At 46.9% G+C, this 14,074-nt stretch overlaps 1 protein-coding gene across 1 annotated transcript in view; it reads right to left on the reverse strand.

Annotated features, from left to right (window-relative positions):
- The window catches only part of NEK11 (NIMA related kinase 11), a 1,698,151-nt gene that overhangs the window by 324,813 nt on the left and 1,359,264 nt on the right, over positions 1-14,074 (reverse strand). Inside the window, exon 14 of the mRNA XM_069648723.1 lies at positions 7,489-7,549. Within this exon, the coding sequence (XP_069504824.1) occupies positions 7,489-7,549 (61 nt within the window). The remainder of the gene's footprint in view (positions 1-7,488; positions 7,550-14,074) is intronic.

Consider the following 14,074-nt stretch of genomic DNA (forward strand, 5'->3'; position numbering starts at 1 on the left):
TCAGTTTTAGTTACTCCAGTTGAATGCGGTTTTTAAGTATTTTGAGGTTTGCGGGCCGATGCTCCTACAGCTTTCTGTAGGTGACACTTAACCCGCAGGAGGTTTATGGGTGTCAATGGTCATAGCTGTGAGAGATGCCAATACTGTTGATATACCCTTTCAACCTAGGGGTATGGTGTTGCTGTGAAGGAAAGCGAATAACATGTTTGTGTCATTTTGTCAAATTTTGGCTCATTTAGCACCTACAGCGGCATAGTCTAGTCTAGATACTGTTACCTGTTTGGGCAAAGTGAGTAGGGTGTAAGGGCTTTACAGAAAGCTCCCAGAACACCTAATGGAGTGTCTTGACGAGACAACAGTATCATTGTGTGAATTTTCCATGTTCATTTTAGAGTTAGGAGGGGTAAATTCTGTAGCTTGAGTTGGGGGATGGGAATGTTCTCTTGTGGTATACTACCTTCTTTGTTGTGGGGATCTGGAGGGAGCCACATTGCTCGGTCTACTTATAGTTGTATGTTCTCCCCCATGTTTGTGAGGATTCTCAGAGAGGTTCTACTTAATTCAATATCTTTAAATCTACACCAGCTGCAAAACTCGTTCCAATGGCAGTGGTATAGTGCTTTTCCTGCTGGGCTAAAGCAACACAACACCCTCCATCATGTCTTCTGGGAGGTCCCAATCCTTCTATTTAACCTCTCAGAAACCAGGCGTGAAGGTTCTGCTTTCTGGGTGAAGACGATGGCCTCCCTCTTGTGGGAGAAGTTCCACCCTCTGGAGAAGATGGAATGGAGGACAGATGGGCATGTCTAGAAGGTCTGGGTACCATGTCCTCCTGGCCCAATAAAAAGCAATTAGAGTCATACACTTCATGAACTTTCTCAACTTCCTGATGACATGAGTAATAATGGGCACCGGTCAGAACGCGTACAGGAGTGTAAATTCCCAGTCCACTATGAATGTGTCCTCCAGAGGTCCTCTCTGAGGAAATTCCCCGGAGCAGAACAGATAATCTTTCCTGTTGACACTGGACGCAAACAGATCTACTTGAGGGGTTCCCCAAAGGGCGAAGATATCTAGTAGGACTTCCGGAGCTAATTCCCGCTCACGGGAGACCAGGCTCTCCCTGCTCAGAGGGACTGCCATCATATTCTATTCCCCATCTAGATGAACAGCCGACAGAGAGATCCTGTTTTGTAGCACCCAATACCCAAGCTTGTTCCCCTGTATGGACGGAAAAAAGGCCACCATTGCCCGTCTAATTGCCCACAGCTCTAAAAGGTTTATGTGTAGTCTAAATTCTTATGGGGGAGAAAGACCGCTGAACGTAAGATCGCTCGTGTGAGCTCCCCAGCATGTGATAAAATAATCTGTGACTACTGTTATCTCCGGCCAGGGTTGCCAAAAAGGTTCCCCAATCATCACATTTTCCTCGCTGGTCCACCACATGAGATCCTGTGCGACCTTGCCCAGGACCTGAAGAAGATCCATCATCCTGCTCAAGAACTGTGGCCATCGGAATCTGAGGGCCCAGTGAAGGGAGCTCATCCTTAGGTTTCAGGCACCAGGAAAATGCTGTGAAGCCCAGCAACCTCAGAAAGTCGAATGCCGGCCGATTGTGGTTGTTCTGAAATCTTGTAACCACCTGCCTTCCCTGAGGAAGAGTCCAGGATGACTCAAATGAATTGCAGCTTTTGGGAAGGTGCCATCTGGGACTTCTTGAAGTTGAGAGAGTAGCCCAGTTTGTGGAGAGAGTGGCAGGTGCTGTTGCGATGTTCCAGAGCCTGTTCTGGAGAAAGTGCTCTGATCATCCAATCATCTTTGTCGGGAAAGATGCAAGTCCCTCCCCTCATTAGATTCGCTGCTGCTGCCACCACTGCCACCAGCTTGGTAAAGACCCTTGGGCAGAGGTCAGCCTGAAAGGCAGTACTGAAAACTGATAGTGAGAACTGTGAATGGCAAACCTCAGGTACTTTCTGTGCTTGGGTCGGCACATGAAAGTAAGCATCCTGAAGATTGAGTGACACCATCCAATCCTGGAACTGAAGGGGTTGGAGGATCTGTGAAAAAGTGACCATCTGGAATCTGTCCTATATGAGGAACTTGTTCAAGCGTCTCAGGTCCAAGATGGGTCACAGTTCTCCATCTTTCTTAGGAACCAGAAAATAGGTGGAGTCTCAACCTTGGTATTGCTGCGCTACAGGTACCCTTTCCACGGCACCTTTCTAAAGTATCTTTCCAAAGCAGGGAAAGAATCTCCTGTCGAAGGAGCGGATTTGGTTCCCAAGGAGATTTCTCACTTGGGGGACAATCTGGAGGTCTTTTGAGGAATGGTAGTCCATTGGGCCACTGTTTGTAGCACCCATGCATCTGAAGTAATGCAACACCATTCAACCTGCCTCCCACGGGAGTCCTGTGTGCAAAGTGTTCAGCAAGGTTTTGGGGCTGTGGCAGAGAACAGTGAGGAGGTGACTGCCTGAGCAGTATTTCCTGCACGGTCTCTAGGAGCACATGAAAACCTCCTTTGTCCTTTTTTGGTAGCTTGGCCTCTTCCCCTTTCTCCAAAAGTGGAGTAGTAGCGAAAAGAACACCCTCTCGAAGCCAGTGTTGGAAGGGTGTTCTTGTTGTGGTCGATGAATGGCTACCCCAAATGATTTCAGAGCAGCCTTAGAAGCTTGAAGTTCTTCTAAACTATCGTCAGCTTTAGTTCCAAAATAGGTTGTATCCATCAAAGGGCATGTTCAGTTGCCTTAATACGACATCTGGGGCAAATCCAGACTTCTGTAAGCATGCAGATATTCTGATTACCAAACTCGAGCCCATACAATGACCAACACAGTTTGATGCATCAAGCCCTGATTGGAGGTATTGACAGGAAGCCGCCTTGCCATCATTGAGATTATTAAACCAATCCCTCATCTCCCCCTCAGGAATGTTTTTTGCTGCATGGGAAATTATGTTCTATGGAGTATAAGTGCATTATGCCAGAGCACAAGATCTGTGATGGACATCTTTGAGTCACAGTCCACACATCTCTCAAAGCCTGTTTTTGGCATACATATTATTGCGAAATTCAATAAGAAATATGAAGTTACAATCGCTGAGGCGAGTCAAAAAATTCAGAGAGTGTGCTGCGCATCTAGAAAAATGCAATTGAGGAAACGGATGCAGTGCATGTTATTTAAACTCTCATCGAAGTCACGTCCGGACGCACAAATGGTAACCGTCCAGGGACATCGACTCGATGACACAAAGTGCCCTCTGTTGTCGAACAAATTGCAGTGTCTGCAAAGCAGGATATAGATATATCAAAGATGAGGAATATGTGGGGGGACACAATCCATTAGACTTACTTTCCAAAGGTCAATGGTCAGATCTAGGCAAATCAAAGGTGTTACGCAGCAGACCATGGGGGTTCAGTGCAGCAACATTATGGTAGACATTGCTATGCCCACAGGCAGGAAACAGTGCTGTCATTCCCTAGACAAGGGTCTACAGTCTTTAGTTCTCCAGATGTGTTGAGCTGCAGCACCAATCAGCCCTAGCCAGTGCAGTCAATGGCTAGGGTTTATGGAAGTGGCATTCCAAATCTGGAGAGCTGCATGTTTCAGACCTTTGTCCTACCCTTGTCCTACATGGAGACAGTACTTGAATGAGTTATCACTAAAGTTTCTCCAACACAGCTTAAATAAATTGATTGATTTATATGGTTACAACTGCTGGTCTCTTCTCTCATGGCACTTGCAGGTCCATTCCAGAAATATATAGAATAAAATAACACCAGTTTCCAATATACATACTTACTTCATTGATCTTCCAGCAGCTACAAATTATCTACCCATTTAGAAACACCCCATTACCCAAGGCTCATGATGAAAAATAGCTTGTGCAACTTGCCCTGATCTTTACACTGTGGATTCATTATCACTACCGCTCTGTGTGACATATTCTTCCTATGTAGGCCTGGATCTTGATTAGTGTGATATGATATGATATGATATGACATGATATGATATGATATGATATATGATAAGATAAAAGTTATTTATACAAGTGTTTCTAGGCGCGACAAGACAAGGGAGGGAAGACAGAGGGAGGACAAGACAAACGATCTTAGTAGGCCTTGTGTTTTTCAGATGGTGCAAGCATGAGAATGAGAAGTGCAAAGGGAAAGGGAGTGGGGGAGTTCAAGGGAGGGGGAGGAGAAAACATGACAGCAATGGTCCGTGTATGTGCGCCCAGGGCAGCGCTGCTTTGGGTAGTTCAAGGAGAACAAGGGAGTGTAGTGTTACAGTTACAGCCCCTAAATAGTGCAAGGGTGACTGATCAAGAAAGAACCTGGACTCTGAGGGTAGCCAAGCAACCAGTCGGTACAGCAGACAGGTAGGTCAGGTGGGTCAGCATGGGAGGGAGAGAGAGAGAGAGAAAGCAGAGGAGAAGAGGAATGTTTTGGGCTGCTTCTGGAACTTCAGGTGATCTGGCTCAAGTTTGAGAGGGGCAGGGAGGCTATTCCAGAGGGAGGCACATGCAGAGAAGAGAGATCTACCCCCCACTCTCTGCCTGGAGAAGCGTCTTACCCTCAGGGAGTTGGAGGAAGCTGAATGAAGGGCTTGAGAAGGAAGGAATTATGGAAGAGAGTGTTGGATGTAGTGCGGGCCCCGGCCCCAGAAAGCCTTGTGGACAATTCAAAGGGTCATGAAATTGTTCCTTGCAGTCCCTGGGAGCCAGTGGAGAGATTTCAGGACTGGAGAGATATGGTCCCTGGGATTGAAGTCCTGTTCTGGATTGGTTGGAGAGGACGGAGAGTAGTGGAAGGCATATTGAGAAAGAGTCTGTTGCAGTAGTCCAATCTAGAGAGAACCAGGGCTCTGGAGACAGTGAGCTTCTGGGGGAAAGTGCAAAATGGAAGAGTCCATTTGAGGAGGTGTTGCTGGTAGTGGGACATCTTGGCGACGTCTGAGATGTGAGGAGAGAAAGAGAGAGTGACACCAAGGAGCGGTCCAAGAAGAAGGAGGTCAGCCACTCTAGGGCCCGAACTGTGATGCCCAGGTTCTCACACTGTCGATTGATCAGGATGGCGTGGTTGACCATGTCGAAAGCAGAGGAGGATGAGGACAGAAGGAATTCTGGAATCAAGGTTAGAGAGCAGTTCTTCACTGGTGTTCAAGAGAGCAGTTTCCCTGCCTTTGGCAACTCTGAAGCCAGACTGATGGTCATGGAGACAACCAACAGATTCAGTGTGGAGACTAAGCTGGGAGATGGCCAGCTTTTGCAAGAGTTTTCCCAGGAAAGGGGTGAGGCAGATTGAGCGAAAGTGTGCCGGGCAGGTAGGATCGGCAGACAACTTTTTGAGGAGGGGGTGCTCAAGGGAGTGCTTAAGGGGAGAGGGGAAAGTTCCAGTAGCGAAAGAGTGATTTCAGAAATCAGCCAAGGCTGAAGCGAGGGTGGCAATGTGGTCCTTGATGGTTCTGGAGGTGCAGGGGAGCACCTATTTAGTCAACACTTTCATAGATCGGACTTGTCTAGAAACCTCATCAGGTGTTGTCAGAGAGAAAGAGGAAAAAGGAGGAGGAGAGGGAGTGATGACCAATGGGTGCTGAGAGAGGAATAGGAGATAGAGGACATGATGTCCTGAGTTTTAGCAGAGAAGTGAGGGGCCAGAGCCGTGCAGAAGGCCTGGAAGTGAACAGGAGAGGTAGAGACTGCAACATGATTTCAAAGATTTTGGGCGTGTTGTTAGAGGCCGCAGAGATGCAGGCTTGAATGAGTTATCTCTTCTTGGACAGGACAGAGAGTCTGTATTGCCTTTGAAGCAGGCGGCAGGCCAGTTTGTCAGAGGATACACCTGAAGCCCGCCCCATCCTCTCAGCCACACAGCACTTTTGTTTCAGGGCGGCAAGGTCATGGTCATACCAAGAGTTGCACTTGGAGGTAAGCTTCAGCCAGATTCTCATGACAGGGGCAAGGATGTCTAGGGTGTTGGAAATAGAAAGATGCAGATTAGAAAAGGCTGTGTCAAGATGTTAGTCAGCCGCAGGAGGTCAAGGATAAGTCTTGCAGTCCTGAAAAAGTAGAGGCAAAGGCATCCACTGACACATGCTTCATGGGCCGAATGACCGAGAAGGTAAGTGGCAGTGCTGGGGGGCGGGGAGGCTTTTCCTGGGGGATAGAGAGTTTCAGATGGGAGGAGAGTAGAAAGTGGTCAGTCCAGGAGAGAGGAGTGGCGAGAGGGTTAGAGAGGGGGATGTCTGAGGTGATGATAACATCCAAAGTATGTCCGACAGAGTGTGTCGGGCCAGAGGGCAGAATGGAAAGAGAGCGTGTCACAGAGGTTGTGGAAAATCTCAGAGGAGAGATTAGAGGCATCCAAGTGGATGTTGAGATCTCTGAGGAGGAGAAATAGAGCCAAGGAGAGAAGAGGAGAGGTCGGCCCATTCAGAAAGGAAGAGGGCGACCTGGCCAGGTGGCATGTAGATGGTGGCCACAGTTAGAGAGAGGCAAGGAGAGATACAGAGACTGCAGACCAAGCATTCAAGTAAGAGTAGGCCTGCATAGGGATGACAGAGGCCGGGTCCCAGTCCCGAATGATCAGAGCTACTACACCTCTAGGACGTTTGGTTCTGGGTAAGGAGAGGATCTTGAAGCCCACAGGGTGGAGAGTGTCAAAACGTGTGACAGAACTGGCTGTAAACCATGTCTCGGTGAGAGCAAGGATATCTAGGTCGAGTTCTTTGAGGAGGTGACAGATGTTTGACAGCAGAACAAGAGTTGAGAGTAGCAACGTGGAGCAGATTACCACATTTGAAAGACTTCCGTGGAGGGGGACATGCTTAAGGTGCACCCTGCGGAGCTCGTAGAGGGTCCCAAGGGTGGGAAGAGGAGGAAGATGAGGGTGCCAGAAAGGTGGCGGAAGGTTTAGCAGGAGAAGGGAGGAAGTTGATACAGAGGAAACGCCTATCAAAAAGGCAGAGATTGGGCTGAGGGCACTGAACTAAGACAGTGCCGTTCAGATAGATATTAATAATGGTCTTGTGCAAACCAACAGTCCCATTAAATGAGAATGTAAACACTTTAGAATTCAATAGACAAATGGTATGAGGTCTTGGAGTTCCAGATTACCACTCACAAGTATATACACTTGTGGCAAACATATGGATTAATGCTACATGAGTCGCAGGTCAATGACCAACAAGCATGAATTATGTTCACAAGCGTGGCCCTCAGAGTTACTTTCCATTGGATGGATCATGGTTGGTTAGCCTCACAGACAACAGACAACAGTATTAATCGGAAATTCAGCATGCCTTTCCAACACGTGTAAAGTTGACCTCCCCCTCTAGAGGGTGATAAAGGTGCTGTGTGGCCTCGCTCACACATTAAATGCCCCAACATCAATAAATTGAGAAGCGCCACGATGATCAAGCATTTGTTATGTCAGACGTTTGTTACATTATCACTACAGAGACCCCACAGACCATACAATCTACTTACCCAGATAAGTGGAACCAAGGACATTCTCCATGTACATGACCATTGCCTCGACATCGCTGTCCTAGAAGTACAAGGAAGATAATTAGAAAAGGCGAGGCCAACACAAGGTGTTGAGCTCTGCATACATTTGCGGATCACAGGTATTATTTCCATTGCTAACCCAGTTTAGGAGGTAATGCCATAACCTTCTAAAACATAACAATGGTTAGAAACAATATTTAAGAACCTTATTAAAATATGATAATGTGTTTTATCTTTTTTTGCTATGCCTTTTCAAGCATCAGCACTTTTCATGCCAATTAGGCCCAAAATATCTGAAGCATTTGCTTATTGAGATGGGAATATGTAAGAGCGTAATTACCCCTTAGTTCCAGTGCCTCTAGCTGTTGCCATGGGGGCTTCATAATTTGGATTTCTCACTTAGTTGCCTCTTGTTGCTTATATCATAATTAGCAGCTCAAACAAGTAGGGAAATAAATCAATTCCACTAAACCCGCAGTTTAATTTTGCCAGCACTGCTTGGAGAGACATTTGAGGCATGATCCCTCACAGGAATTTCTTCAGGACAAAAATATGAATTTTTATGACTTTCAGAACTGGTTTTTCTTCTCTTTTCATCCATTTTGTGTGGCTCATTATAACCTTGCAGGTATCCAGGTGGTAAATCCGCCAGGATACTGACAAATGTAATTATCGTTACTGGCACTCGGTCCGGCGTTATTAGGTGTGCCGGTACACGGCGTTAGTCCCCATTCCATGCAGTCGCATGGGGACTTTGCCAGTATTACCAGCGCCTGTAATACTGTCGATTTTTGCTGGTATGGTGGTGGGATTACCTTCAGCTCTTAGCTGGAGGTCATTCTTCCACCCCATCAGAAACATGAACACTTGAATGCCAGCACCTTTATTCCGCACTGGCAAACTTGCAATGAGGCCCATTAATGAATCTGTTCAGCCAACACCAAACCTGTTAAGATGCTGACAGCCTCATTTGAAATGGGTCGGGTGCTAAATCAGGGCGTAAAAGCAAAGGTGTGATGCATTGTATGCCATGATGTATCTCGCTGCCCCATTTGGATGCAGTGACAGGATAGAGGAGTAGCGCAGAGTGGAGATAAGCTCTCGAGAGCTTAGGAGTAAGAGGAGGACACAAGGCTGTCATTTTGGTTGTTAAAAACATTTATTAAAATAGGAAGGGTGGGTAAATTCCTTGCTATCCCTATATATAACAGGGGTTCGCCTGCCTCTTCCAAACTAACTAATTAATCTGTTGTTTTGTCAGGATATCCAAAAGAAAAGTTATCTGTCTTGTGTCCATCTCCTAACCCGACTTCTTAGAACAAAATATAATGTGAAAAGGGGAAATGTCTTGGAGCCGCTGGCTCTTTGGTCATAAAGTTGCAGTCCCAGTCTTTGAGGCAAAAAGGTGCAAATACAAAACAAAGTTTCACAAACTCAATAAAGAATAGGGGTTTCTCTGCTCCTATGATTTCTTCTGATCAAAATAAATGTTTCACAATCTCCACAAAGGAAAGGGCTCTCTCTTTCCCTGTGATTTTTTCTGTTCTCTTCAAAGTTTACTGCCTGAAGGAGTATACTTCACACTCTTACCAGGGCTCTCTGTTCTGCCCCCCCTGAGTTCCATTATGTTTTCAAAAGGATCAACAATGTACACTTCACTTAATGTTTCATCCAAGTTCAGCACAATTGGGTGCAGGTCCCAGGCTTGCACTATACCTGGTATACTCTCCCGCCAGGTCTTTTATCTATACAGTTCCAAGGGGCATGGATCTTGTCTTGAGGCTTCAAACCTTCACTGTGCCTGGTATACTCTGCTGCCAGGGCTTTTCATATATACAGCTCCAAGGGGCGTGGACCTTCCCTTGAATCTTCGTACCTTCACTGTGCCTGGTATACTCACATGCCTGGACTTTCTTTCTTTATGTTATTTTCTTTATTCACAGGTGGACTTGGATACTCTCCTGCCAGGCTTCTCATAATGTTCACCAATATCAAGAACAAAAGGGGGTATGGTACTTCCCCAAGTGCTTCTTTCTTGTTATATTTCAATGTTATTAATACGTGTGTACTTAAACTTGCAACTGCCCCATGTACTGGGACCATGAAGAACACTTAGGATGCAACCTGTGGGACTATGCTGCCCACTGTTGGTAGGGAATGTGTCCCCCAACCACAACCTGGGATCCCCACTGTGGGCTCATTGGCTTTGTGATGGCTTCCCTGATTTCGACCTCTCTCGCACGCTTCTTCGCATTTGGCTTTTCTTCGTAGTACGGGCAGCTCTGCCTTGCTGTGGAAGGATGTCTATCCCTCAATGGCGCAAAGCTTCTCCAATGCCTTGCGTCCCCCCTTTCAGCATCTCTGCTGCCTTCGGGAATGTGTCTGCGGTCCAGCCTCTACTTTCCCTTCTCTCTGTGCCACTGTCTCGCCTTGTTCTCCACACTCCAGAATCCCAGCCCGAGCTCGGGATAATTCTTAACTTCTGTCTGGCAACTCCATGCTCGACTGTCCAGTTGACAGCTTGGCTTTCCCGGTAGTAGCAATCTGGTGGAACTCTCCCTTGCCTGTCAGCTGTACTGTATATGAACTCCCGCATTGGTAACGGGAGTTGTTTGGAACCAATCAGATTTGTCAAAAAATTAGATTGCTCACTTCGGTTTCCCCAAGTGATCTTTCTTTCAACAGTCCTTTTTTGCCTCAGTATTTTCTGTTTTACTCAATTGTATATGTTTAAAAGTTTTGTCTTTGGCCTTTGTGGGATGTTGTAAGATGTTATTACATTATGCCATAAAGGCGTGAGGGATTGAGGGATGGTCATTGAAAGTAAAAGGAGGATACCATGTCTCATCTGATGGTGTCTTTCCAACACCATGAGGATCGCCTCCCCCATCCCCTTATGTCCTCCTCCCTGAAATAGCCACCGCCAGGGTCAGGATCAGGTAGCATGTGCCTTTCCCTGGCCACACGGGGAGGAGGCTATCCCCGGGAAAGTAGTGATGATGCTGTGAGATACATCACATCTCCTTAGTGTATTCCTCTTCCGTCTCATCAGCGTTTCTTTTCATGCCTGACATTTTCATGCAGGGCTGAAACTAATGGATTCCTATGGAATCACACATAGTTTTACACCAGGTAAAAACCTGCCAGATTCCATAGGAATCCATTAGTAAACGCTGCCAGAAAACCGTATTTACAGACAGTGTTTACCTTTTAACGAGACGACGGGACATTTAAAGCGTAAAAGCAAGTTTGCTTCTCCTTCTCCCGGCCGTCTTGCAAAAGTTTAAAATTGCATGCAGGTGGACCCAACAGCATTGTTTGTAAGTGCAAACAATGGTGGTCCCATGGATGCAATTAACGTTTGATTTTAAATGACGTCCTGTCTTTGTAACTTAAAAGAATTGTAACTGCCAAAGAAACTATTGGCCTGCTTGCTTACCCTTTCAAGCTGTAAACGGATATGTCCATTTGAGAAATTGATTTTCTTTGATCACTTCTGAAGCTGAATTTGCACACTATGCTGGAGGAAAAGGACAAGGGGCCTCATTACGACCCAGGCGGTAAGTTACCGCCTGGGCCGTGACTTTACCACCATGGCGTAAACTACGTTTACGCCATGGTGGTTGGCGGACTTACCGCCCCATTCCGACCTTGTCGGGGCGGTAAGTCCCCAATCCCCATTTACCCTTCCCCATTCCCATTTTTGCCCCATAGGGCATAATGGGAGTGGGGAAGGCGTTAATTACGCCACCGTAAATTACGGTGGCGTAATTAACTCCATGGTCCCTTAGCGCCATGGATTTTAACACCTGCTAAAAGCAGGTGTTAAAAGCTCCATGGCGCTAAGGGACCTCGTACTCAGGCGGTAAGGGTCGGCACTGTTTACGCTGCCGTAAACCCCTTACCGCAACAAACAGAAGCAGACACAATTTAGTTTATAAAGCATACTAATATGGAACACTCACAAACAAATAAAAAACACTTCCTGCCACTGAGGGTGTGCTGACCACGAGACTCCGGCAAGGCCCTTCCAGTGGGCATTTTGGCTGGTTGGCCCGCCACGTGGACATTCAGTACAGTGGGGCTTGGAGGTGTGCACCCAGCCTTTCGTATAAGCTAGGTGGGAAGAATTCCTCCTTCCCTCCATGGCTTCTTGGGGCTCTCATTCAATATGTCTTGCTTGTTTCATTACTTTAGTCATCTCTTCTGTTTGTTATCATGTCACTATTTACTCATGTACTCTGTCTAGCACCAAGAGGCCTCCTGGCGGGTAACAGTGCGCACTGTACAAACATGCATCCATGAAGCCAAGCCAGGTTTGCAGTGTCAATTAAACTCATGTTTAAGAAAACTAAAACTGGTTTGCTCTCTCTGGAAGAAAACTGACAGCAAATCTCCCTTTTTAAAATGTATATAGGGTTGGGCGTCTATGGCTGCAAACTGACTATGCCAAAGAGTGCCATATAACTGTTTGACATATCTTTGCATAGGATGACTGGCCACTGGCAACTCCATTTAAGAGAAAAGCTCTACCCTCTACCCAAAACAATCTAGATTGCAAATCAGAGGATCAGACCCCTCCACTGCATGTGTGGAAATGTTGACATAGAGGAAACGTTTTCTGCCTCGCCATCAATGGGCGGAGCCCTAGCCCAGCTCCACCCCATCACCCCTAACAGAAGGGTCTGTGACATGAACTCAGTTAGTGACATTGCTAAATGCCCTGTATGCTAGTCCATCTGGAGGAATCTTAGCTTAACAAGCGAGAAGTCAGGCATAAAGTTTACCTAGAGGCCATAAGTCAATCTTTCCGCTATGCTTTGCACACCACACTGCCCATGCCGCAATCCTCCACGTCCCACATGCGGTGCAGAAATAGCATGCAGGCCCCATGCTTCCCTTGGCTCATGTGTTACGCCTTCAAAGTTTGGGAAGAGACCTTCCCAGATGTAATAAGGGTTATTTGGATGAGGGGACCCTACTGAGTGTGTCTGCATGGCTAATAGGCCACCGTTGTCTGGGCCTCCAATGAGAAGGGGCTTGAGTACCCCACAGGGGGTTGCTAGGTCTGGAAAAGATCTGGGGCAATGCTAATGTCAGGACTGTCGGGACTCGGGGCTAGCTAGCCATTTGGTTGCAGCCCCGGAGCTTCGATCCAGGGCTACAATCAAAAGATCAAGGGTTATAGCCCCCCACTCTCTCTCTTCCCGCCTAGTGACGCCTCCGGTACCCCAGGCCTTCAACTACATAAAGGCTGCTGCTCTTCTTCTGACATTCTCAGAGAACATCTGTAACTGTCTCGGAAGTCCCGGGCTAGCACATTCCTCGGCCGGTCATGCCCCGATTTGATTGGAGGTGACTGGGGGCCTGTCACTCGTTGCAAGCTCAATGGCATTGACTCACCAGGGAACCAGAGATGGAACGGCACTTCCAATGATAGAGGTCAGGGCTCGTTGCATCGGGGCAGTGACTGGGCATCAACCCTGAGTGGCACGGGGATGGGTATTGGTGTCGGGCATCGCAGAGATGCCTCTACAGCCTCAGTGTGCTCTTCTTAGCGTGGTACCATCATGAGATGCATTCATCATCATCACTATCATGATAGTCAATTTCCACTTATGTCAAACGAACAGAAGACATCATCGACACAATTCATGAAAGACACAATTTTACGCATGAATTGAAATAACCATGGTCAGACTGCACTGCATAAAATAAGCTAACAGGAAACCCATAGAGAAAAAAGAAGACTTGCAGGTGCAAACATTGCTAATAAATTACATATAGCAACAACAAAGCTGTCATTCTAAAGTGCATAGTAACGATATAGTGACTGTGAAAACAGCTTTCCTTTCACCAGTCCCTCAGAGAGGACTTTCTCGGCATTGGCTCTAAGTGGGCAGAACGCAGATGAATATATGTCGGGCAGTAAAACAGGAAACGCTAGACTCATACTCTCTCCAGGAAGCACTCAGGGCAGAGATCAGTGGCTCGTGCCTTCCGCGCGCGCTGGTTATCTGCAACACCAATCCGTAATGTGCGCATGTATTATATGCGCGAGCCAGCTTGCCTAGTCCTCAAATCCAAAGTTTATTTTACTACACAGATGCGAGCGCTAACTTATTACACTGTGCAATAGCCTGTCCTTGCAACAAAAGCCGCTGTGCTTTTTGGAGACTGCCGTTCGTATCAGCTACCATAGTATTAGGAGTCTTGGATATGTGTTTTCGTGCGTGCACCAGGGCAGATCACGGCCCCCGTCCTGTGACAGGAGGTCGCATCCCTAAACGTTCCTAGGGCATGTGTTCTCACCTGATGGGAGATTTACGTATCACCTTTTTAATATTTCAGCTTTAAAAAAATGGGTTTTCTGTTGCCTCAATGTTGTCTGGGCTATAAGTTGACACAGCTTTGGCTTTCATATTACAGATGGTCAACGCAGGTGTCAGCGCTTGGCCCCCATTGCCAAGCGATTCAGCATCTATGAGAATGGCATTGCTGTTCCTTCCAAATGTGAGGCTTGCTTCCTCCACCTGCTCAGTGCATATAGTGTTTCCTGCAAAAC

Source organism: Ambystoma mexicanum, chromosome 2q (assembly GCF_040938575.1).
Source record: "Ambystoma mexicanum isolate Mex_15411 chromosome 2q, UKY_AmexF1_1, whole genome shotgun sequence".
In the NCBI taxonomy this organism is placed as follows: domain Eukaryota; kingdom Metazoa; phylum Chordata; class Amphibia; order Caudata; family Ambystomatidae; genus Ambystoma; species Ambystoma mexicanum.